The sequence below is a fragment of the Sarcophilus harrisii genome, chromosome 3 (genome assembly GCF_902635505.1).
Source record: "Sarcophilus harrisii chromosome 3, mSarHar1.11, whole genome shotgun sequence".
NCBI lineage: Eukaryota > Metazoa > Chordata > Mammalia > Dasyuromorphia > Dasyuridae > Sarcophilus > Sarcophilus harrisii.
Genome location: NC_045428.1, coordinates 492,532,833 through 492,560,731, shown reverse-complemented (window position 1 = coordinate 492,560,731; position 27,899 = coordinate 492,532,833). Strand labels below are relative to the sequence as shown.

Genomic DNA, 27,899 nt, shown 5'->3' with positions numbered 1-27,899 from the left:
TATGGAATTTTTTCCCTCTGACATATACTTAGTTTTGTCTGACATAGTAGAAAAAAATAGAAGCAATATTGGTGAGTTAAAATTCTTTTAGGGGTAATAACATACTCATTTAAAAATAAATAAATACAAACAGGTTCATCATATTTTTACGAGATAATGGGCCCTAGATGAGTCCTTTCTTTTGGGTGAAAGACATATTTCCTCTTTCAAAACAGAAATGTTCTATATATTGCCCTAAAAACGAATCTTTTAAGTGGAATTCTCAGATTCAGGCCCAGTAAAAATATATTCATATTACACTTTAAAGACACACACGAGATATTTTTGTAGCCTGGTAGTAATTTCTTATGGAATACATTAATTATTCTAACATTACCTGATCTCATTTGAGCTATCTTCACTTAAGGATAGTTCACCAAACCAATTCCACCTGTTATGCTTCATTGAAATGATTTTTTTTAAAAAACATAAAATCTGCTTTTTTTGATCACATATCTGCCAGATTAGATATTTTACTGTACTGAACTAGTAAGGAATTCAGTCATAATTAGGGAGAAATAGGGATTCCTTAATATAATTTTGCTTTTTTTTTGGAGGACTTTTTGTCTTTCAACTAAATGTACTTGTGGCTCATGTTAAAAACTAACAGTTTGCCCAATTTTTAACTTTTAACATTAAGGTACCTCGGGTATCTGGAAGATATTACAATATAACCATTACAAAAGTTGAATTTGCTTTTAACTTATTCTGATTATTTTATTATATGGCTTATTATTTTATTATACATTTGACTAGAGAGGTATTTCCAGAATAAATGTAGTCCTGTATTTATTAATAGCTATATTGTTAGCATAAGAGTTCTCAGTGCTGCAAAAGCCCATGGTAATACCATGGTAATAAAGTCATTCTCTAGGAGCAAAGTATGCTGCTGTTAAGAGAAGAAAGAAACTAGAAAACAGGATGTTTTACATTCAGTTTCTCCCTCATTTTGAAGTACATAATTGTACTCTGGATAAATTAAGCATTTAAAAAAAAATCAGACATTAATTCAAGGTAAGATAGTTTTCTTTAAATGCAAGTAAGTATTCTTAAAGCAAGAGTAGAGAATATCTTTGTTAAAAAATGTTCTATAGTTGACTGATAAAAGCCACAATTTGTAAGCAACTTGGGAGGACAGATTCCTATTTTGCTTCTAAGCTGGGGGACTTGGAGCTCCTACCTATGCAGCCAGTTCCCTCCTCTTAGAAAATGAAATTATTGATTGATTTTTATGTAGTCCAATTTTTATATGGCTTACATTTACATGTAGTGTTTATGGTCTTGTGAGATTTGAGGAAAGAAAGAAATGAGCTAAAGCTAAATGAAAATAGAATTAATTCCAGATTTACATGCCGAATACTCCCACTAACTAGACTGTGATGGTCGTTAAGCACGAAAATAAAGGTTATCTTTTTAGATAATGTGCTTTCTCTTTCATGTAATGGGCTAGCAACTCTTGGTTTCCTAGAGAACTTTGACATGAGGCCTATAGTGGCAATAATCTTATGTCATACATTGTAGATGTTTACTTATAAAGATTTAAAATAGAATTTGTTTTTTCTATAGAGAATCTAGTTGCAGATATAAATTAAAATTCAAGTTTTTTTCCATTTCCGGAAACCCTACCCATACCAATTAGTAGCACAGAATTTCCAAGTGTGTCAAGACATTGTTTGAGCTTTAAAATAAATGAGCTTACTGTTAACAACCTTACTTAATGCTTACAGTAGCTTGTACCTTTTTGATTTCTTTTGAAGGGAAGCATGTGCTATTTCTGCTTCTCTTGTATATATCTTAATTGAGTTTTAGAAAACTGAAAAAGGTTTTAAAAAATGGTTTGTTTAGGAGAGACATATGAGTTAGCTGTTTGTCTCCTTCTGCTGCACATCAAATTGTGTTTTGTAACAACCTAATTGTCATGATATCTATTTCAAGGGGAAATTTATCAAGTCACAGTGCACCCTTCTGTTCAGAAAAAATACTTGAGGATGTGAGCAGAAATTATTTTTACATAAAGGCTTCAGGCAGTTCAGAGTACTGACATACATATCATATTTTCATCACTGTCATTCATTTCCTTTGCCTCAAATAAATAGGTTCATTATTGTTCCAGTGCAGCCACCTTATGGTTTCTCAAAGGGCGGAGCCTTATTGAATACAGCTGCCATCCAGGTGCCTGATATAATTTATTGGCTCTTGTACAAGGTGTCATCATTAGGCTGTCACTACCAGCCACAGCACTTTGACATCTTTTACAAAAAGATTTCATTATGACTTAAATTTTTTTGAGGGGGGGTATTAGCATTGTTAACTATGTTACATTTGGAGAATTGGCTTTTTTATTTTTTTCATTTAAAACATTGGCCTTAGAGAATTAAAATAATAATACTATCATGATGATGGGAATGCTCTGGACTTATGTGGCACATTTTCTTCAGAAAGTTTAAAAAAAAACAAAAAACAAAAAAAATCCCTGTACCATTTAGTTAATAAAAAGCACATTAAATTGACCTGGCCTTTTGTTCCTTGAGATATCTTTATTATAAGGTGTCACTTTTAAAAGAAACTTTCCCCTTTCATTACCACAGATATAAAATCAGCTCAGCGCTTTTTGGGGGGGTAGATGGGGAAGATCTATGGTATAATTATATACAATAACAAGAATATACTACAATATGATTAGAACAAACCAACCTTAGGATTCTGGGTAGAGCACTATCCCAAATTGAGGTGTATAGCTATTGTTAGGCTGAAGTATTCCATTAGAACATAATTGAATTGGAACTGGTTTTTATTAAGTTCTCCTGTATCTGAGAGATTGTAGCCAGGACCTGGATGTCCTTGGTTATGTTGAAGAGATTAATGCCTATCACACAGTGGCTTTTCTGCATGTACCTTTTATAAACTGAATGTTCTTATTTGTATTACTAATAAACTTCCTTTAGCAACAAGAAATGCTTCCAAAAACGAAAAAGCCTATGTTTTGTATTCTAGTGTTTCTCAAGACAAGTTCTATGACTCAACGACAGTTATAGCATTTGAATCAAGCAGTTTAATTTTTCCTTAATTTTCTCAGTAGATTGGGTTACCCTGAAGAAATAAGCTTATTGTCCTTTTTGTGCATAATTTTGCCAGGGCTAGTAAAACTATAGGGATTTCAGCACCTTGAAAAGATGTTTGATTGGCAGGAATTCCCTTCCCCTTTTTCTTTTCTCAAATCTGGGAATAAGATTCTCCCTCCAGCTCGTTTCTAAATTCAATGTTTGTCACAGTGATTCACTAAGGAACAAATAAGCATCACTCTGTTTTTCTGATCACTTTGTCTTTGTTGTTACTCTGTAATACCGTCAGCACACTGAGCTTTCACTTGCAATATCAAACTGAAGCAAATTTGCCATTTTGCTAGCTACAAACCTGGTGGGCCTGGTTACTCACTCCCCAGGTTAATTCCCTGATTTATACTTATCAAGGTTGGGTATCATTTTGGTTTGCTTCTCAATCACTGGGAATTTCTGTTTTTTGTGGCTCCAGTAATTTTTTTTCTTTCTTTAGTTTTCTCTCTTTTACCTCTGGTAGGAGTTATAGTGTTTCTGGGTGGATTTGGCAGAATGCCATTTCAGCCAAAATCCCTACTCCACAACTCTTAACCCCATCTTATGTTAATAGGGTGCCTTTGAACGGAATTGATGACAGATGCTTCCCCTATATTATAATTCTTTTGCTAGAAAATTTTAGTGTTTGGGTGTTTCGTCTTGTTTTATTCTATTAAATTACCTGTTTTCCTTTGAGAAACATAAAACTTGGTGCAGAACTTCTTTAACATATATATATATATATATTTATATATATATATATATATATATATATATATATATATATATATATATATATAGGCTGAACCTTTTTGACATTTATCTTTTATGAATCTGGCCCCTTTCTCCAATTAAAGGATAAGCTTCACAAGGACAAGAATTTATAATTTATATTTGTTCAGATACTGTTGCCTAGCTTTCTATCCTAAATTTACTCAGTATTTCACAAATGTTTTTGAGGATTGAAAATAATCATAACCTCTGATTGTATGCTCATTTCTTGAAGTGAAAATCAGATGGGATTTGCCTTAATTTCTTTATACCCACATTGATTTTCCATTCTTGTGGCTCTCCTACTGTACTTTATGGCTTTTTCTTATTTTTCTGGCACATGATCCCTTCCCACCTTGTGGGTTTGATTCTCCAGTTAGATGGGAAGCACTTTCAAGACAGGAAACAGTTTTCTTATCTTTATAATGCATGTTGGGTGCTTAATACTTGTTTAATGAACTGTTCTTGACTAGTATGCAATATGGGTAATAGAAAAAGCTCTGAATTGGGAATCTTCTTTTGGGACTTAGCAAGTCCCTGCCAACCATTTATTATCAGTGAGTTATGTCATTACTTTTCTAAGTAATTCATTTCCTTTTCTATAAATGTTAATACCTACAGAACCCTCTTTATAGACTTGTGTAGAAAGGACTTTCTTTCTATTGCTCACCACATAATGGATGTTAGACAAATATTGTATTTCCTAATATAAGAGTCATTGGCCTGTGGTATATTAGCCACTGGGGGCTTTTCACATATGAGGATCAAAATCACATCCTCACCCCCCATGAAAGCTGACATTCCCAATGCCTACTTCTTTTATCCATACTTAAGAATTCATTTTGAATGAAAGGAGGAAAAAACATTTGTTAGGTGCTTTTGATATGCCAGATACTGTGTTCTGGAGATAAAGATTCAAAAATGGTTGATGGACGCTGCTAATAGAGATCTTACAGAAATTCTATTTAGAACAAATATGGACCATACTATCCATGGGGTTTTCCTGGACAAACATATTGAAGAGATTTGCCATTGCTTTCTCCATTGGATTAAGGCAGAGAAGTTAAGTGACTTGTTTACAGTCATACAGCTAATACATGTCTTAGGCTGTATTTGATCTCAGGTCTTGACCTCAAGCCCATCAGTCTATCTTGTCAGCCATTTAACTGCCTGCAACAGATAGACCTGAGGGTAATCAGAGGAGGGATGGATTGGGGAGTTATATGGATGGTGAATCAGTCCATCTAATTAGGAAATCAATTGACATGTCTTTTCTAGGAGCAGTGGTAATATGATATTATGAATATGATTAATTAGCCGAAGCAAAAAGTAGAATTACACAGTAAGTTGGTATGTAGACAGCAGCAGAAACAAACAGCAAAATGGAAAGGAATATTGCCAGGGTATTCAGTTAAAGTAAAGACTTCAAGATGGCACAAGAGATAAAATGCTGGGCCTGATATCAAGAAGTCCTGAGTTCAAATCCAGTCATATACTTAGTAGCAATGTGACCCTGGGCATTCCACTTAATCTCTTTTTGTCTCCATTTTGTCACCTGTAAAATGAGGATAATAATAACATCTGCTTTTCCTACCCTCTAGTATTGCCATGAAGTTCAGATGAGATAATAATCATAAAGTTTTTAATACAGTGTCTAGTATATGATAAGCTGTGATTAGATATTATTCAATGAGATATGAAGCATGATCTGGTTTGATGGTTAAGAACCAGCCATATATGGTAGGTGACCTGAATATATGTTCACTCTTAGAAATCAAGATAGCCCAAGATAGGAGTTTGAAAAACAGGTGGATTAACAACTCTGGGGAATAAAGGAGTTGGTTGTTTTGTTTTCCCTTGAGGTTTCTGTTGGAAACGCTCGGTGAGAAGTAACAGGCATATGGAAGGATGATTGGCATAGAGGGCTGAATGGTTTTTGAGATCCAATGCTGGCATAGTGTCATGGGGGCTTCTGAGAAGGACTTAGTATCTGGGCATAAGACCCTTGAAAAGTTTCTGATAAATAAAAGTTGCTTAGAGGATAGAATGCGAGTCAAAAGATCCAGTGTACTCTCCAACATTCAAATTCAGTTGTGCTCGTTGAGAGTCTCACTACTTGCCCCTACCTGCCTCATAGTTTCAAAGTCTATCTGGGAAAATGCAAGATAAGATGTCTTTGAGGATCAATAAGATAGATATTCATTATTCCATTCTATATTCTGGGTAGGGAGGTAGAGATGCTATGGAAATAATGGTAATAATTACTAATAATAGAATAATTATAATGCTTCTCTCCTAACAGGTGAACCCCATTGATCTAAAATCAAACCTAAATTTTCTTTCCCTCTGTCTTTTTCTTCTTGTAAGGTGATGGGCAGAATTTGATTACAGAAGATGTGACAGTAGTCGAGGGAGAAGTTGCCACCATCAGCTGCCGAGTCAAAAACAGTGATGATTCTGTGATTCAGCTACTGAATCCCAACCGACAGACCATTTATTTCCGGGACTTCAGGCGTAAGTTTTTGTGCCTATAGTATTAGGCAACTTCTTTTGCTGCTGATAGTTTTGATAAAGAGATTGCAAAGGACTCCTTTTTAATTTAGTGTTAGATGCTTAAAGTTTAGTCGATTCTTCAGAGGGAAGATGAGACATGCAATCATAATCTTTCTGCTTAATAGAAACCCTGATGGTCCCCTTTTAAAGTAAGACAGTCTTATTTTGCAGTAGGAATTGATTGTAGTAATTCAAGGTGAATTGCAATTGAGTGCCAAATACTTAGCTGACACAAACAACTCAAATAGGGTAAACCAAGGGAAATATAGTATTCTGAAAAGTAATCTATTTGGTCTGAAGATTGAAGTTTTCAGGAGAATTTGTGCCCCTAAAGACAAAACCATATCTCCTATTGCCCCCATGTCTAACTGTGGGAAATTGTCTCTAGGTTTCCCTGGGGAGATATTTCTGTATCACAAGCACAGTAACTAATCATTGAACCTAAATTGTGCATAATTGAAATGGTTCAAATTAAGGCTCAGAACTGGACAAAATAAAAATAGTTTTTTTTTTTCCTTGTCAGTACTCCACTGAAAAATTGTTAAATGATGGGTTTGTTGTGGAGCAGATGTGTTCCTTCCTTCCTCCATGTCCCCTTCCCTTTTCTGTCCTAATCCCCTGTTAAGGTGATGCCAAATATGTATGTATTGCAGAAAGAATTGAAGAACTATAAGCACTTAAAGAGAACGGGGAATAATAATAGGAAAAGATGCCAACTGCTTTTGTTTCAAATGAGAATCTGTCAATCTGTAGTAAGCTAGCTGTTGTCAAAATTACCATAAGGACTTTAGCAGTAAATATTGAAGGTAAATAAAAAACCTGCATACATTACACTTGCTGTGATTCAGATTTCCTGCTTCATGCCTCTTGTAATCGATTCCATGCTATGAAGCTAGGTACAGTTAGCAGTGTGGCTCAGGGAGCAGACATTCCTCTCCCATTTTATATCTGTCTATCTACTGATAGGAAGCCAGAAATAATTTATGAATAAATGCTCCAAACTGACAGCAATAATTATTGGCATTTTGCCAAGGTGGGTGGGTGTTTTCCCCTTTGGTCAGGGTTATTTGTCTAGAATGTAATTACAGTAGAAGCTCAAGGTAGAAATACAGGGTGTAGGAAGAAGCCACTAATGTGTAGAAAGATTTAACAAATTATTTTTCTTTTCTCTAGCTGTCTTTTAAGGCATCTGACTTTGCCAAGTCTGGAAAGGAAAATATACTATCTGTCGTCTTCCTCACAATCATTAATGATGTGTTTTGTTCCACAGCTTTGAAGGACAGCAGGTTTCAGTTAGTGAATTTCTCTAACAGTGAACTCAGAGTGTCGTTGACAAATGTCTCAATTTCTGATGAAGGAAGATACTTCTGCCAGCTCTACACTGATCCCCCACAGGAAATTTATACTACTATCACAGTACTTGGTAAGAAATGTAGTTGATGCTCACCTCAAGGCTTTTAAATTTCTATTTAATGCTAGGGAACTGAGTGTGAATTGCCCATAAAACCAGCTGCTTTCCCCCAGCAGGATAGAGGTTAATGAAATATTTTAGTGTAACAACCTATTTTTTAGATAATCATAACCTTGCATCATGTTGTTTTTTTTTAATAGTAAATATATTAACAACACCAATCACCTTTTTTATAGATTCCACCTTCCTTTATGTTTCAGATCTTAAACTTTAGAAGCAAAAATCAAAAAAACTTAGTGCTTTGCAATGAATCACTGACTACTTAGACTATCATTGTTTTTAACTAACAATTTTCTTTTCTTTTTTTCTTTTGTGCGAGTCAGAAAAGATGGGTTGTTCATATCAGTTCCTTGTTTCAATTCCTTTTTTTACAAAGCAAACTCAATTGGTTGGTTTTTTTTTTAAGATACATTTTTTATACTAAAGTTGATTTCTTTTTTACCTAGTTTGACTTAATGCTTTGTTTAATGAGTATACCCAGGATTAGGCTGCAAAAAATTTCTTCATGATCCTGGGTTTCATCGCAAACTCCATCTTCAGAAAAGTAAAGAGTTAAATTGCTTTCCAAGGGGAGAGCGTACTGACAAGCACAGAACTTTTAATGTGATGCTAAGTTCATCTTCAGGGAACTGAGGCTCTTTTCTCATAATCACTAGAATATGCTTTTCAGCAGCATACCTATAACTGGGTTTCTATATAGATTTTTTTTTCAGTATGATCAGTAAATATTATTCCATCTAAGGTAATTTGCATCTGATTCTTGCCCCTAGATAGAACTCAATATGTGGGTGCAGTTCATATAGCATTAGCCAAGTTGGGGTAGGCAGGGGAAGTGGGTTTTTATAGTGAGTGCATCAGGGACACTCACTGTAGTGAGGTAGCAGTTCTGATTTATACCTAAGAGGAGATGATGAATCAAAATCTATTTGAGGCAGAAGACTGCAGCTTTTCAGCATAATGATATGGAGATTTAGAAGGGAAGATAAATATGAAGGACAGTCTTGTATTTTGTGTGTGTTTATGTAACTCTTATCCTGTTGCTTTATTGTAAATGTAAAATTATAAATAGAAAATTTGCTTCCCTCCTAAAACTAAATCATACCTTATATCCCCTAAAGCCTATGTACTCTTCAGCCAGATAACTGCTAATTTGAGAGTCTTTTTAAGGCGTCTGTCCTTTCAAGTCCTACATATGCATGTCTTACTATTAATTTCCTTTCAGGTATTCATTTTGGGCTCTGATTGAGGTTTAAATTCACATCAGTCCTATAGATAAATAGAAGAGAAAAGGTTTTCCAAAGAAGACTGCCTTGAAATTTTACAAGGGTATAATGTTCGATAGCATTTGTCTGCAGTTCTTATCTTTTTAGTAGGAGTTTGAGAATACATCTTTTTGCTTCTCAGAATAAGTCCTAAGATATGTAGGCTTCAGAATGATAGTCCATTGTGATCTCTAGTCTGACCTTCTAAGCTCAGTATATCAACAAGGAAGTATAAATATTTAAACTTAGGAATATTTACAATGCTTTGCATTTTCAAAGTATTTATTAGACTCCTTCAGGTACAGTTTACAAACAAGAAATAGAAGATTAACTATCTTGTTAAAATGAGAAAATATGTCAGGAAGAAGCAGAATTCGAACTGTATTCCTACCTACCAGTTTGTTAAATTTCTTTGTCAAGGATACCCACACTTTATTCCCCCAAAGACATATACCTTTGGTTTTCAAAAACATATCTGGCCATTGGCAAATAGTAATTGCCTGTCAGTTTTTGGCGACTGATAATTTTGTTCAGAAGGCCACAAGACCAATCCATTTTGACTGTGAATAAGCCCATTCTTTGGGAGGAGGGATTATTTCAGGAGCAGACTTTGGGAGACATTATGCCTGGGATCCTTTGGGGGAGAAGAGGGAGGGAAATCTGATTATTTTAAATGTAACAGTTTCGTGCTTGTATTTTACAGAGGCAAGAACTTAAGTATACTTGAAAGTTAATAGCACTAGATGTTCTTTCTGCAGATAGTCTTACACATTCATTAAATATTCTTTCCATTGAATTTACTCCAGGATTCCTTGACAGAGTAAAATTGTTGTCATCAGTGTTTGAATCTTTCATACTCAGAAATCTGACAATTTCCACTGATACTCATATATTCAAACCTTTTCTCCCAAGGTTTAGGGTTTTGAGATATTATAATGAATGAAGAATGATGTATTAGCATCTCTGTTGCCATGTACCGTACTCTGAAAGAAATGCCATATGTACTTACACAGCTGTCAAACTTCTCGATAGGTTGAAGATGCTCATTTCAGTGCGTATGTCTATTAGTTGTTTGATGCATTCAGCAAAAAACTTCAGCATAATTATAGGGCAAAAAGATGGATATTTGTTAATGTTATCTATGCCATTCTAAAGATACTATTATGTTTATTATCTCATCCATAGAAAAATGAAAACTCCCCCAAGGTATTTTGCATGCACTTGGTTACTTGTTAAGGCAGTCATTTACTTTCCCACTCATGATCAGTTTGTTTCTTTCACCAGTGTACTACAGGCCTCCTCTTATCCTATTATTCATGAGTTATGTGAGAGAGAGAGAGAGAGAGAGAGAAAGATAGACAGACACAGACTGTGTGTGTGTGTGTGTGTACACTGCTCTAAGATTAATCTAGTTAGTGATAATAGTAGCTAATATTATTACAGTGCTGTCCTTCTAAGATTAGTGTTCACTCTTAAGATTCCAAGAGCAGGAGAACCTAATTATTTTAAAGGGTCTTAGAATGAGATTTCACTTACTGATCAGTTTTAAGGTTCCTCTTTTGTTATAATTAACATGGTTCTGCTTTTTTTTTTTCAAATATGTAGTAGGAGTAATGTTTATAATTAGCACTTTTATAGATTTGAGGTTAGCTAAAAAGAACCTTGACACTTCCTTGCAGATTCCTGGACCTTCCCTGCATGGTATTTTCTTTTAGGTTCTCTTCTCTCTGAATTTCTTTAGCTGTGTCTACAATTATTTTCATTTATGGTCAAAAGCTTAAAAAATACCCTAAATGTACCAATTACTGGACTATGTATGAATGTTTTTTGTCATTTAATAGTATATCATTTTCTCACTAGTGAATTTTTATATCAAGAATACCTCCTTATCTATTTTCTTATGTTGAAATGACTTTTGATAGAATTATGTTAATTCCTAAGATTGCATTAAATTTTTAAAAGTTCATCTAATCTGTCTCCCTAGATCATTTGAAATAAGTGAAACATAACTTTTTTTTTTTTTAATTTGGAAGAGAATCAAGATGGTGATTATAACCATCACCATCACATTTTCTTCCATGCATGTCATACATAAAACAATTCCTAATACCATGTAAATTCGATTCAATATCGCATTTAAAAATTTAACAAAATTTTAAAATGCTTTTTATGTACATAGAACCGATAGCACTAAGCATACGTTTTTCTTAGCAGTGGCAAAGAGGAGGCTACCCCTATTGATTTATCAATATAAGCAATTGCCAATTGAGGAAACTCATTCTACCAATATCAGTAATTTTTCTTCTAACTGTAGTTTTTATAGTTAAGTGGCATACTAAAGTTAAATGACTCACCTGTGGTTGTATAACCATTTGTCAAGGGTAGGATGTAAACATCCTACACAATACTACTTCTGGAGAGTCTCCCTATCTTCTTGGTCCATTTCTGTCCATTTCTCTCCTCCCCACCCTCCCTAGTGATACAGAATCATCCTTATTCTTAAGGAGTTTGTGGTTTGGGGTGGGGTTTGTGGATGAAACAAAAATCATAACAGATAAAACGACATAGACTCTAATTATATGTAGCTAGGGGATGCAAAGGATAGAGGTCCAGGTCTGGACTTAGGAAGTCATCTCTCTGAGTTCAAATCCAGCCTCAGTCACTTGCTGTATGACTCCAGGCAAGTCTTTTAACACATTGATGTATGCATGTACATACATACATATATGTATGCACATGTTTATATATTGAGAAATTCTCTAAGTCATAGTGGAGAACAATTCAGAGTATCTACTGAGAAAAACATTTCATTTCATTATTTAAATTTATCTGGGATATATAGAATTAATGAAAAAGAGTAATATGAAATAATCCTGATAATATAAATTGAAGTTACATTATGAAAGGCATTAAATGTCTGGCTAAAGAGTTTGTATTTTATTCCACAGATGATAGGGTAAAACTTGGGGTTTTTTTAAAATGGGATGTCAGTGTTTAGACCTGTGTATTAATATTTAATTTGGCAATTATGTAGAGGATAGATTGGAGAAGGATGGGGAGAAAACAAAGTTCTGCAGTCTGGGCAAGAAGTAATAATGTCCAGAATTAAGGTAGTGGTGATTTAAGTGGAAAGATGGAGTTTGGGGGTAGAAGTCAGAGAGGTGATGAATATAGAATCAGTAGGACCATAATGGAAGGGGGAAAGTAAAGAAAGGAAAACAACTTCCTCATTAGTCATATTATTATAATTTTCTTTACTATACTTTGTGAGTATCTTCTTAACCCATTCCAGGACCTTTGCATACATAATTGTAAATTTTTATATATTTCTATTTTAAAGTTCTCTTAAATCATAATGACTTGAACACAATTTGAAAACTTTATTTACTGAAAATTATTTTCCAAATGCCACACCCAGACCTTGTGGGAATTTAATTGATTTCCATTATTTAAATCAGTGGCCATTTCTTATGTGCCTGCAGCATATTATGTCATGGGGAGTGTATATATATATACACTTATATAACATTTTATACATGTTATATAACATTTTTATTATATATAAAAAGTATAAAATATAAATTTATATATATTATAGTATCTTATAACTTATATATACATATATATATATATATATATGTAAATTTTAGGCCCTGTCCTTAATTGATATGATTATATGGAGATAAGATATAGATAGATTGATTATATAATTATATTACAAATTATCCATTGTTATTAATAATAAATTAATTGTATATTATAACGATGATATATGTAGTATGTAATGATAATTATATATTATAATAACACATTGTTACAAATTACAAGTTATAATTTGTAAGTATATGAGAGAAGTAGACAACAAAGTATAACACAAGATCAGAGAGTTGGTAGGAGAGGAGCCAAATTGGCCTACTTTCTGTCCTCATTTATTAATTGTACAAATTTTTCTTCTAATACAACAATAGCTTCTTAAGGAGAGTAATTATTTCATTTTAATCTTTGCCTACTTAGTGCTGGGGCAGCTGTAGCCTGCCATAGTGCACAGAGTGCCAGGCGTAGAGTCAGACTCCTTTTCCTCATTCATAGCCTCATACACTGAATAGTAGAGTGACCTTGGGCATGTCACTTAACCCTGTTTGCTCAGTTTCCTCATCTGTAAAAATGAGCTGCTGGAGAAGGAAAGGGGAAACTACATCAGTATCTCTGCCAAGAAAATCTCAAGTGAAATCACAAGAGTCAAACAATAACAAATACCCGGTTCTTGTGGATTGATTGAATAAGATTGTTGTAACCTTGGAGGAATTTGGAGATGTGGAAAAAGTGGGATATTTAAAGTTGGATTTTAGTCATTCAAGAGGTGATAGCAGATATTAGAACATTCCAGACAGTGGGAACAAGCGCCAGGGATACAAAATCTTGGCCTATTTCAGAGGTGTCAGTAGAGGGAAATGATAGATAGCCATGAAGAGCTCTGTGACATCAGAGAATGGAAAACCTTGAGTGCCAGACAAAGGAGCATGAATCTTCCTTAATTAACAGCAGGCAGGCATGAAAGATTTTTGGGTGGGACAGGGATATGACCAGTTCTGTGTGTCAGGAAGATGCCCACCTGCATTGATGGACATTGTTTCCTCATAAGAGTTTCCTTTCACCAGGGAAATCATAGGCCCATTCCCTATCTTTAATTACAAAGATATCAGAAAGAACACGTGGGCTGTACAACTGATCTATCTTTTTTATTTATTCAAAACATTTTCTTTTCAACATCCTTTCCTCCAGTTTTTCACAGTTCTGTGTCTGGTTATGTTGCAGTCCCCTCATGTCTACCATATTTCTTTCAAGTATCCTTAAATAATATACCCCATTTTTAATCCTTTGGAAATTATAGTGTTATACATCTTTTGGTGTAACAGTACCAGAAAAAGATTGGCATTAAAAAGATGAACCTTTGCTTCTGGGAGAAGTTTCAGGTCATTAAAGAAGTTTTGAAATTTCTCAAAGGCAAACCAAGCCTGTCTTCTCTTGCTATTTAATTCTGGGCCCAACTCTTTGTCTGTTTGCACTGTCTGTGCTAGACATGTATACTGATGGATGAGCTCTCTTGGTTATTCATCTAACTGCATGTCATCTTCTGGACAATATGCATTTTTCATCTACCTAGTTTTTCTTGTGCAGATGGTTAAGGTAAATTCTTTTGAGTGATAATGGATCTTTTCCACAGGTTCTTCAGCATTTTAGGTTTTGATGCAACCAGCATGATGTCTTCCACAAACAGGAACATCTGGTGTAGGTAGTCTACTGTGCAATAATATTACTTATTAAAAGCCTTCCTATTGTTGACTAATGCTTTAGGATGAACTTGATATATGTATAAATTATTCTAGTTGAAGTTCTCGTGGTCTCTTTCCCTTCATATTAAACATTCCTGCCAAATCAAATGTACAGTCAAGTTTTTAATTTCCTTTATTTTTCACTAAATTAGATTAGATTTATTCAGAAATGTTATTCCTTTAATTTTTTAAATGCCTTTCGTATCTTCAAATACTTTATTAATTAATCTTTCAAGGCTTTCAGTGTTTTGTTGACTTCCACGCAGTTCCTTTCTTTATATTCTAACTGAAGCCAGTTACTTTTACCATTTTTAAAGTATATTCCTACTACTAATATTGTGAAACTGAAAAGAATTTTTAATGAATTTAAAAAAATTTTTACAGATCTTTTTTCACTGTTAATTTTTTTTGTGCTCCTTCTATTTCCATTTATAAATTCCCCCTAGATTGTCTTTGCCTAATTGAGTATCTTGCTAAAGTTTCTTTAAATTTATTTTAATTTCTAGTCTTGTTTTATGAGATGACTCATAATCTTTCATTATCCAGCTCTGTAAGATTGTGCAAATAAATTTATATTCTGAACTAATGTTGTCCATAGCTGCTTAGCAAGGTGTATCCATTTGGCAAGTAAGTCAAGTGTTTGCTGAATAAGGTATTTTTTTTTTTTGGTCTCTCTTAGTCTCCTTTTTCTGACAATTACTTTGTCAGTTAAACTTTATGAAATTATTATAGTTGATGTCATTACTTTCTTTCACCCTTATCCCATTTTTCAGCATTTGTTTGAATCAATCAAGACAGAATTGTTTCAGTAGCACTCCATATCTTTTTCTCATTATTTTCTTCTACTTTTGTACTTATTTTGAATTTTGCTAGAACGAGTTAGTAGATTGACTATACATAGAACACTGCTTCAAGAATTACTCCCACATACGTAATAATTTATTTTCTGTCTAATACAATATGATAAATTTCATTTTTTTTGTCATGTCAGTTGGTTTTTCCCATGCCTGGTGTTTTCCAAGTCTTATCTTGAAGAAAATATTTATGATTTATAAAGGTATTAGGCTTCTATGTAACCTACAAAGTTTGGGCCTCTTTCCTCATTATTTATTTCTGCTCACCATTTTCCCCTATTCCCATCATTCCATTGAAATCACTATCAATCAAAATTAGTATTGATTTCATTGGATAAGATATTAACAAAATTTCTACATTTCATAATTTTCTGTAACAGATAATGGTATAAAAACTGTAATTATTATCGAAAAGATAATCATTATTATAGACTTTTCTTTTACAACATTTGTCATCAGCAGTACAAGTCAAGGTGACCAAAGATCAAAATGATGTCTTAATGCCTTTGGAGACATGAAAAATAATTCCTGGTCATTATTTGCCTTTTCAAGTAAGAATGTAAGCCATCCTTCCATTTTCCTAGTTCTGGAGTTTTTATTTGTTTGTTTGTTTTCATGAGAATGATATGTGATCCACATTTTAAAAATAGTATTCCTACACATCAGTGATAAGGATCTCATATTTAGAATAATAGCAGTGAAACCAAAACCTTGGGAGTCAATGGGATTGAAAAGAAAGAATAAGGGTAACTCCTCCAGACCATCCACTTTAAGGGTTAAAAAGAGGGTATGAAGTCAGGTAAGGCGAAAGAAAAAAAGTATAATTTAGAGAAGAGAACAAAGAAAATGTTTGTTTAGACAAGGTATAAAATCCCTTTGATTCATAAGCTACCTTTCTTGCCCGTCTGCCACTGTCACTGCAGAAGCCAAAAAGGATAAAACTGAGGGCCATTTTATATTTTTCTTTGTTTCATAGGTTATCATGGCCAGAATTCACCTTTGAATGGCCTTATTTGCTTTGCAACCTTCTTCTTCTGGTCTTTGAAAAACAGACTCTACTTGTCCTGGCCCAAGCCTAAACTTTTTCTAGAATGATAGAACTTAATATAAGTTGGGCTTCTCTGGCATCAACTTCAGGTAGTCAGGTAATGCCTTTTTTAAGGCATCATAACAGAACTTTATTGCATATCATGAAGATCATTAGTAATTAGTACACATGTTATTGCAGTTCTACTAGCAGATAATAATGAGAAATTATATTAGTGGTATTGCAGAGGAAATAGAGTTAGAGGGTCAAGATTCAGAAAGTATTCAAATTTGTAAAACATGACACTTAGATAATTAGACAAATATGTGGGATATAATCATTGGATATATTAGGTGTGGCAGAGGGAAAGTAAAAAATAATCTCCCAGATTTTCTTAATTGGAAGAATTTGAAAGGTGGGCCCATTAACAATAGTAATTCAGAGGGAGGACTACTAGGACTTCAGAAGGAAGATGGAAAACTTAGTTGCAAGTGAGTTTGGGAGTATAGTGAATTTGAGGTCTCTGAGGATCATTCATATGAGGATAATTCTCTCAGCAATTTTGAGTATTGATCTAGAACTCAACATAAAGATCATGACTGGAGATGCAGAACTACCCAGGTCTGGAAATTATGAGCATAGGATCTGCAGCATTTAAATTGAGTGAAATTGCCAGAGGAGAGAAATAAAGGATGGTCAACTCCTGCAGAAGAACCTTGAATGTTCAAAAGTGGATAAGGAATCTGGTAAGGATGCAGAAGAGAGTTTAGGCAAGCAACAGAGGCAAGAAAATATACTGTCTTTGGAGTGAGCGGCACAGTAACTCACAGGGTAGAGACCCCTAGTGTAAGATATTCCATCTGGTGCTTTCTAGTTCTCAAAACAACATCTGACACAGAGAACCTAAATAGTTTAAATTCCTCCTCAGAAGATATGACTATTGCCCCAGAAGCTTTCATATCACATTTATTTCCAAATATATTTGTTCCCTCTCTACTACTCAGAAAACCATCACAAGAAACAAAGAAACAGCTTTAAGTATTTAAACAAATAGAAAAGTTAAGTAGCCCCTAAAATCTCAACTAATTCTTAGAGTTTATGAAACACTGTTCTGCACTTATGGAGTTTCCACTGTAATTCTCTAAAGTAATTCAAGAGAAGTACTTTCTCTTCTCTCCTTCCCCCCCCCCCCCCCCCCCCGCCCCTTCCTCTCATGGACCAATCATAGTCATTATATTCACATAATGCTTTTTCATTTTATCGTTCTTTCTTTTTAGCGTGTTTTATTCAATGTATATTTTGTTTCCCTTATTCTCCTTTACTGCATCAATTCCTATGAGTCTTCTGATACTTCTCTTTTTCATAGTCATCTCTTCTTATAAAGTAGCAACATTTCATTACATTCTTGTACAAAAATTTATTTGGCCATTTTTATTACCATACGTACCCTTGATGTAAAATGAATCTACTAACTTCACCTCTGGGTTTGTTTCCATATGGAAGGGAGCTTAAATTAAATTGACACTAAGGTTTATTACAACTCTATTAAATCTGTGAGTCAAAGTTTTTAATATCTTATGCTACTAGCCAAGTCATGCATCTTTCCCTTATCCTTTTTGTTACTCAAAGTCATGATTCTTCTCAGAATGTTATTCACAAAGTTATGTCCAGTCTTTAACTCCGTAATAATCTCACTGTCAATTTTCTATGTTTCTATCATATATTATTACAGAAAGAAAAAAATAGGATGGATGGGAACTAGTACAAACCAATGTGCTCAATCCTCATCCAGGTCCTCAGTGCTATACAATAACACTTTTATTGCTCCTTGGTCAATTCCCATTTCTTCTTTCCCATTTTCTCTTTCAGATCTTTTTAAAGCCTTCTATCTCTTTTCTCTTTTCCATAATGTCAGCCAATGATTAACCTTCTTTTATTTTACTGAGACCAGGGCAAATCACTCACTCACAAGAATCCTGAATTTTCCTCCTTTCTAATCTCCAAACTTCTTTATATTTCTTTCTCTTTCTGTTCTGTCTCTGGGAAAGACATATCCTTCTTTTCCAAGATTGAATCCTCAACCTTTAGTCCCCAATCCCACCCTCTTTGTGATCCTTTTTTTTCAGTTATATTATCTTTTTTATCTCTAGATTCTTCTGTGTGGTTTTTTTTTCCTTAGTTTTTATAAAAATTATCAAGTTTCCCCTGACCTTAATTTTTTTTTAAATATCCACCCTACTCATACCTTTTTCCCTATAAAACAATCCTTGTTTTTTCTCTCCTTTTTATAAGTAGATGCTTAAACAAAATAGAAAAAAAAAAGTCTACTGCTTTCTGCTTCTACTTCCTAGCCAGTTCTTTTTTTTCCACCACCATCACACCTCTCTCTTAGATTTATTTCCCTTTCTCTTTAGTTAGTTCCATGAAGGTAAGACTATGCCTTATTCTTCATTGTATGCCTTCTATTACCTAAAAATAATTATACATTTAAATAGCATTTTCTTTCCAAACAACAATCTTTTGGAGTAGGTATGTAAATATTATTATATCCATTTTTTCGATGTATAAACTGAGGTTCAGAAAATCTCACTAAATTGCACAGTCACATTTAATCACAGAACTGGACCTTCTAACTCCCAGGCAAATGCTTTTATTGTGTCTTTATGCATTTTAAAAAAATACTTTTATCATGGTCAACAATGTTTACTAAAGAGAATGTTGAATTTTCATTCTATTTTTAATACCAGTAGGTGACAGTGTGATTGCTTATTATATACTCTCAAACAATGGAGAATAGATAATCCCTTTACAATTAAAGGTACTTGAAGAGAAGCTATTAGCAGCAGGTAGGAACAAACAAAACAAAACAAAACATGGAAGTTTATTGATGTTACCTTTGTAGGTGTACATGGACCTAATAGTTGGATAGGGAGTGGGGGTTGCAAAGACAGGAGGATAATCTCTGGAGCACCCACAAAAATCAGTTATTAATTGTGGGTTGATTCTAAGACAGAGTTTCCTTGTGTTTCTTGTCAATAACTTCCTATTTATGCCTGTTACCACTTTTTGAACCTGTTTTGCACCTCAGTCTTTCCGATTACCACATAATGACTATCAAGACCCTTCAGCAAGAGTGACATAAATTTGGGCTTCCTAAGTCCCAGACCACCAACTATAAGGATAAAAGAATAGAATTGTGTGTGTGTGTGTGTGTGTGTGTGTGTGTGTGTGTGTGTGTGTTCGTGTTCCTCTGTCCTGTTTCTGTCTCTGTCTTTCTCTCTCTCTTTGTCTCATACTCCCTGCCCCGCCCCACCCCTCCCCCCAAAAGCTTCAGTGGTTCTCCTTTTGTATATATAAAATCTCCTTTAATTGGCACTTAAAATCTTTCAAAATTTGTCTCTAGTCTGCCTTTTCAGGCTCATGTCACATTACTCTCCTTCACACATTGTAATCCCACCCAAACTGTTCTGTTTGATGTAACATGTATACAACTTTCAATCTTCTACCCTTGCTCCTTTTCCCAGGCTTTCTTCTGTACCTAGTATGCTTTGCTTTTCCAATTCTGCCCTTTGCAATCCTTAATTAACTTCATCGCTCAGCACACTCATTAGAGATCATCTAGTTCAACCCCCCTCATTTTACAGATGAGAAAACATGAGACTTAGGAAATTTTAAGTCACTTGCCCAAGGTTACATAGACCTAAGTGGCAGAAGTAAGATTTAAATTGAGGACCTGTGTGTCTAAATTTAATACTTTCCCATAAACTTACTGCCCCTCTTACTTCTTCCAAGGATACTTCTTCTTTTCTTTTAAATAGTATTTCATTTTTTCCAATTGTGACAATTTTAAAATTCATTTTTATATAAAATTTTGAGTTCCAAGTTTTCTCTCTCCCTCTATTTTACCCTAAAACAGTAAGCAATTTGATATGTTACATATATACAATTATAGAAAATATATTGATGGACATCCCAGGGGTCCTTTTTAAATCATCCCAATTGTTCTTGCTCTCCTGACCCCCAAATTATTCATTTTGTATGCACTTAAAAGTGTGTATTTTGTTCTGCAACCTTGAAAGTAAGCTTCTTGAGAAGAGGAATTGTTACATGTTTGTCTTCATGTCATTAGGAATTAGCATATGGGTTGCTACATTATAAGTGATAATTAAGTACTTGTTGAGTGAATGAATGTTGTTGAAATAAGGCTGAAAGAGTAGGTTAAAGATCTTGTATTTTATCCTATAGGTACTAGAACAGATAGGGCAGTGCAGCCAAGTGGCTCAGTAGCTGGAATGTTAGGACTTGAGTCAGGAAAACTTTATGCATTCAAATCTGGCCTCAGAGACTTCCTAGATGTCATGACACGAGGCAAGTCTCTTACCCCTGTCTGCCTCAGTTTCCTTATCTGTAAACTGAGCTGGAGAAAAAAATGGGCAAACCACTCCAGTGTCTTTGCCAGCAGAATCCCAAATGGGGTCATAAAGAGTCAGACATGACTGAACATCCATAATAGTTTAGGAGCCATAAGTCAAACTTGGGCCTTATTCCATGTCAAGGGTTAGTTATAGGGAGGTGGTGCTCAGATAACAAAGATCAGTCATGATGATATTAAAGTGGTCCAATCAAGTAATAATAAGGACTTTAAATTCATCAACAATGGAGTGTTTGGTGTGTAGTATCATCACCAAAATGGTGTTTTTATCCTTTCTAAAAGATAAGTATCCACTGGTATTTATCTTCATTTTGTAAATTGTATTATATTTGGCCTATATTTACCTAGATTTTTTTTGTATCCTTTAAAAATTTTTTTTTGCTTATTTTAAATTCTTCAGTCCTTCACATAATTGCAAGATCTTCCTGCTCTAGCTCTCACTGACTTTTCAGTATTAGCTCCTTCCTGGTGACTTCTATATAACTGCATTCACCACATATTGTATTGTATTTATGGATGGATTCTTAATGTCAGTATTCCTGGCCTGTTTCCAATTACTTATCTAGTTGTAGCTTGACAAAGTATAATTGTACTCTAGATGTATTCCTCTGTCTACTGTGATGTGCATGCACTAAGAGGTTATCTGAGCAGATCCTTGCCATTTATTTTTTCCATTCCCTTTAACCAAAAATAAACAAATATATCTTGACAAAATATATATATCTTGAGTCAGCAGTAATTGTATTTATTTCCCTTTTGCTTAATTTTATAAAAATATAAGTTGGAGTCACTCTTTGCCGTATGCAGCCATTTGTGTCGGTCACTTATTCAGTAAGGAAATTAATTGATCAAATTTGTAGTTTCTGTTGATTTTCTTTAAAATTGTGAACAAAAGAAAAGCCTGTTTCAAATTCCTTCTCTTCTCCCTCCTCCCATCCTTTGAGCTTGCTGATAAATGTGTGCAACAAATGGTTTTCTCTTCTGCTTTCCCTGTAGGAATTTCTGGCTGTTCCAATCCAATGTAAAATTTCATTTCATGGAAATTTCATAGAAATTTTTTACATTGGATTGAAACAGTTGGAAATCCCAAATATGTGGTTTAATCCTATAATTTATTGAAGGCAATACCAGAGATTTATTATTCAACTTGATCATCAGGATGGCATGTTTATACATTTTTAATTTCTTGTTTCTCTTCTGAGTTGAGAAACTTATTAATCATATGTCTGAGCTAAGTCTTTGCTTATTCATAGTGGTCAGGACTCAGATTCTAATACTCGCTCTGGTGAATTTGGTATTCTTACTGATTTTTATTTTAACAGTCTCACTTTTAAGGCAAGGTTGCACTTTGAATGATTTTCACTAGTAACTTAGTATTAGAAAAAATGTATACTTACCTCATTCTTTTTGTATGATAGAATCTATTTCCATCCAAGTAGTACAATACTTCCTCTATTTACATATAGATGTTAATATACTTGCACAAGGGTTATTTAATTCTAACTCAAATATATATACATATATATACACATACACACATACATACATACATGCATGCATACATACATACATTTATTTTTTTTTTTTGGCAAGGCAATTGCCCTGTGTCACATAGCTAGTTAAGTGTTAAATGTCTGACACCAGATTTAAGCTCAAGTTCTTTTGATTCCAGGAGTGGTGCTCTATTCACTATTCCTTCTAATTGTGCCCTTTTAAACATTTAAGACACATTTTCCACCTTTAGTTTAGTTTTGTTTTTCATAGTCTTAAAGCAGTTTGTGGCTGATCTTCAGAAAATGAAAAATTGATATTTTTTCCCAAACTTGATCCCTTCATTACACTCCAAATTATATTTTTTCTTTTGCTGGAGACTCAGGGTTATTGGAATTCTTAATCAAATGGCATTTGGTTAGCAAAGGTGCATATAATCTTGGTTATCAAGGGTGCAAAGGTTCTATTTCTTTCTCCATGATAAATGAGTATTTAGAGAGGCCTCACATTTTTTGATATTTGTCCATTAACTTTTTTATCTTTCAGCTGAAACTTTTAGCTCTTATGAGTTGAGGCTTCCTAGGTCTCCTTATAAGGGAAACCTATTTAGAAATATTGTCCCTCTCCCACTCTCCCCCTCCTCTCCTTTGTCATCCTCTCTGGTGAAATATTTTCTAATTGCTTGCATCCTTTTTTTTCCTGATTGGATATGTGCAAGATAAATGGAGAAAGAAGATTTTGAGAGGAAATTTTTGTTGTTGAGAATCCCCAATTTCCAAAGTGAAGGAACTCATTATAACAGAGAGATATGTTTTTCCCCCAATGTTATCTTCAATTTATATGAATTGGAAAAGTGATTCTTTTTATAAGATGAAGTTAGAAAAAAATTCCAGTTCAAAAATTGTCCAAACAAACCTAAATTCTGGTCTATTTTGCATGCCTGCTGTCTGAATTGATGTAATCTGCATTTTATTTTTAATAGTGATTTTTTCATTTCCCATGTATGTTGACCATATCGATTATTAATTCTAATATCAATGCTTTCTAATGAATATAGTTAGTTTTAAGAAAGGTTTTTCTTAATTTAAATGAATTATGTGTTTGATTTGCAGTCCCACCTCGCAATTTGATGATTGACATTCAAAAAGACACTGCTGTTGAAGGAGAAGAGATTGAAGTGAACTGCACCGCTATGGCCAGCAAACCAGCCACCACTATCAGATGGTTCAAAGGAAACAAGGAGCTCACGGGTAGAGTTGGGAGATGTGTTCATTTATTTTTTCATGATATGGAATAATGCCATTTCATTACAAAAAAAAAAGCCTTTAATATAATAAGAATATTTTAAAATATATGCTCACAAAATTATACCCATAGTAGATCTAACTAAATCTTTTAAGTATTACTTTTAAAAATACTTTTCTAGCAAAATCTGACCAATCCTTTGAAAAAGTTGCATCCTTTTCTTCCAAAACAAAGTTTGGATATTTTTGAAAATATTTATACAAGGTGATCACACATCATTGCCTCTATCAAGCTTTCCTGAAGGACTTGGCATAAACCAGAACTTTGGCTGAAGAAGCCCTGACTGTCATCACTGGAATTTTGAGTTCATTTTTTCCCCTTAAGCTCAAGAAGTCTGTCTTTATTCCCTCAAGCTGTACTTTTCTCATGCTAAGTCTTTAATAAGATCATTGCCCTTAGACATAACTTTGAATCAGTTAACTTTTAAAAAGTCTTTTACTTAGAGTGAATAATGCAAATAGTGAGGCCCAAGACATTCTAGCTATTTTTTTTTTTGCAGCATCAGCTCTTTTGATAATGTGTTTTACTATCCCACCAGAATGATAAATTTTAGCTCAGTTATAAATTTACAAATATACCTCTATTGTGAATCTACTCATTCTTTACCCATTTTCCTTTTTTACCAGCATGCTTTTGTGCCCAATTTTAATGGCAAGCAGCCCTCTATTCTACCCCTTATTCGGCTAGGGCTTTCAGCAGAAGACATATTCTGCTGCCTATGTTTTCATTACTGGATCTTCAAACATTTGCCACTTAGGTTTTTTGCATCAGTTAAGGATTCTGCTTCCACTCTGTTTGGCCTTTCCACACCCCTCCCCTTCACTCAAACTGTCTGGTTTTCTTAAACTCTTTTTTGGCATTCAGTTGTCTTTTCTTTCAAGATCCTTGTTAAAGTAGTTAGTACCTTGGACAATGAACTCAATAGGCTGAACCACTTTGGTTGTAATTTGATAGAATGGCCAGATTAAAATAGCCCTCTTCATTTAAAATATGTCAAAGGGAACTGCTAACAACTTTGTAGAAAAAGATAGAAAAATCTGTATCTAGCCATGGGCAAGTCTAAGAATGTGTTAATAGTTTAAGTTTCAAATATTTGTTCTGCTTTTATCTTCTATTTCCTAGGTGTGGTTTTGGAAGGGAAGAGTTTCGCATTTCCCCTTTTCCTTCTCTTTCTATGTGAATTGAGCCATTAAATGTGTACCAATAAGTACAATACATTAAAAGAAAGTTAATGGTGCATCATGTCCCAGTGAGTATGGAGTTCAGGGAAAGGACTGCCTTTGCCTATTCATTTTATCCGGAAGCCTCCTTCCTCCTTTTCTGGGTGTTCTTGGAAGTGTCTCCCATCTGGCTCAAAGCCCTGTCCAATACTTTGCTTCAGCCCACTGCTGCTGCATTTTCGTGGTCTTCAACAGTCTCAGAGTTTAAGCATTTTAATTACAATTTTAATTACGTAAATCCATTTAGTCACTTTCTTTCTTAATTGTTGATGATAGAAGGAAGAGAAAGAGAGCTTGTTTATAACTCTATTGATTTAAGTATTTAGGAGCTTTGGATGATATCCTGGAATTTTCTAAACTGCCTAGTAGATAATGAAGTGCTTAATAGACGTTTCAAGTTCAGACAGGGCTGTAAAGTGAACACCTCTCATCTCATCTGTTCTGGCCAGAGCATTCAGATGTCAAGATGGCAGATGTTTACCCAAGTTATTTGAAGAAAGCTTCAGGATAGAGGGAAATTAAGAAATTTAGTTAATAACAAATGAAATTAAGTCATGTAGACATTAAGCAAGTATTTATTAAATACCTACTATGTGTCATGATCTGGAGATAGGAGGGGAAAAAAAAACCCATTACTTTCCTTCCTTCAAGGAGCTTACATACCGTGGTTTATTTTAATGTATATATAGCATGAACAGCATTAAATATACTCTAAAATAGGAAATGTATAAAATGTATTCCTATCAGCCTGAAGATAAATAATAAAATAAATAAAACCAGTACTCTTTATTACTAACCTATTTACCAATTATTCCTAATCAAGATAAGTAGCTATTTTATAGAAGTAAATTTTAAAATGACTTCAGTATCCAAGATTCACTTAGCCATTAGTTTTTTTGATCCATTTTCTTTCCTACAGGAAAATCGGAGGTGGAGGAATGGTCAGATATGTACACTGTGACCAGTCAGCTTATGTTGACTGTGGGCAAAGAGGATGATGGCGTCCCTGTGATCTGCCTTGTGGACCACCCTGCAGTCAAAGATATGCAGACACAGCGGTACTTAGAAGTACAGTGTAAGTACCTAAGTATTTTATTCTTTGGGGATAGAGCTAGAGTTGCTTGAAAAGACTTCAAAAGCCGTTAATTATGTAATTACATTTTATTATAGTGTAGATACAATTTCTATCTTGTAACCTTGGTGGAGAAATCAAAGTATTGAGAATCACATAATGGATTAAACAATGAAATTTTTATGCAGCTCTGCCATGTTACAGAGAACTAGTGGGATTCTAGAAATATCATATTTAACTAAAATTTAGTGCTTGAAGAGCGACCCATCCAGATTCTTAGACCTTAATATGGATCTGCTATAGCACTTGACTTTAATTAAAGGGATTTTTGTAAGTATGTGCTTGTCATTATGCCTGTGCCAGCATTAAAAAGTAATTTAATTTTTTTTTTTGCTCCTTTGTAAATATGCTATTAGAGTAACTAGATGATGCAGTGAATAGAGTGCTAGACCTGGAATCAGGAAGACTTATCTTCCTGAGTTCAAATCTGGCCTCAGATATTTACTAGCTGTGTGACCTTGGACAAATCATTTAACTCAATTTGCTTTAATTTCCTTTAGAAAATGAGCTGGAGAAGGAAATGGCAAAATCCTGGGGGGCAGGGGATGAGGAGGAATCATGAAAAGTTTGACATTACTGAATAACAGAAAACATTCTGTAGTTCTAAAACAGATGTTGCCCATTTCGCTTTCTATGTTCTAATTTTTAATCTTAGAACACCGGTTTATATCTTAAACCTGATTATAGCAATGAGTTTAAATGTTTGAATCTATACATCAGTGTTATAATGGGGGCCCTAAAGATAAACTAATTCATGCTCATTAATAACACTAATGACACTGATCTATAAAATGTAAATAATTTTTTAAATTGATGTTAATATATGACATACACATTACCTCTAACTACATGGAATGAAAAGGTTTGAAAATATACAGACATAGCAAAAGAAATCAAAACCCCATCGGAATAGAATGAGGTCTATGAGCCAAATATTCTTGTCTGCTCCTGGAAGTTGATTGAATTTTCTTTTAGTTAACTTAAAGGGCTTCTATCTCAATATTTTTATTCTGTTGCAAAATGAAGTTGCTTTGTCTATCTGCAAAATAGTCTACAGAAGATTAAGTATAAAAGAATAAGAAGATAGTGATTTGCCCCAAAACAGTTTCTATCCAACCTGAATTGAAAACATTAAAAGTATAAGATCATAACAACAACAACAATACACTGAAATAGTTTAAGTATTATCATCTTTATTTTTCAGATCAGGAAATAATGCTCAGGGTCAGTTTATGAACCCAAATTTTTGACTCCATATTCTTCAGCTCTCTTTCTACTGTGCTGCCCATTTTTAATTAACGGTAGAATCATATTTTCCAATAGAGTCTTAGATTCAAAATTGAAAAGGGTTCTCAAGAAATTGAATTTTGAAATGACTCACCCAAAGTTAGTATACAGATAGTAAGCCATGATTCCAAGCTAGATGCACCTACTCCACCACCTGTACCATTCTGTTGCCATGTTTCTTATTTATGCCTTCAAAATAATTGCATACTAGCTTATTTCCCTTTAAGGAGCTCAAGCTTGATTTGAATTGAGTTGTTTTTCAGTAATGTCCTATTCTTTGTGATCTCATTTGGGGTTTTCTTGGCAAAGATACTGCAGTGGCTTACCATTTCCTTCTCCAGCTCATTTTACAGATGAGGAAACTGAGGCAAATAGGATTTGCACAGGGCCACACAACTAGTAAGTGTCTAAGGCCAGATTTAAATTCAGGAAGATGATTTTTCCTGACTCCACACCTAACATTCTATTCATAATCAGTCCACACTAGTTTTTGCTGTAAGAATATGCTCTTTGGTTATCATGATAGAGTTCTATGCCCAATTAAGTTCTTGCTAAATGCTAAGTCCTAAGGGAGAAAGAAAGATAATTAAGATCCCTGACCTCTTGGTGCCCATCATCTAGTAGGGCAAA

At 34.1% G+C, this 27,899-nt stretch overlaps 1 protein-coding gene across 6 annotated transcripts in view; it reads left to right on the top strand.

The window, feature by feature from the left end:
• CADM1 (cell adhesion molecule 1) overlaps positions 1–27,899 on the top strand; it is a 348,388-nt gene that overhangs the window by 268,512 nt on the left and 51,977 nt on the right. For all 6 annotated transcript variants that reach the window (XM_031961274.1, XM_031961273.1, XM_031961270.1 and 3 more), the window contains exons 2-5: positions 6,270–6,416; positions 7,726–7,878; positions 23,438–23,575; positions 25,770–25,925. In XM_031961274.1, coding sequence (XP_031817134.1) covers positions 6,270–6,416; positions 7,726–7,878; positions 23,438–23,575; positions 25,770–25,925 — 594 coding nt within the window. The remainder of the gene's footprint in view (positions 1–6,269; positions 6,417–7,725; positions 7,879–23,437; positions 23,576–25,769; positions 25,926–27,899) is intronic.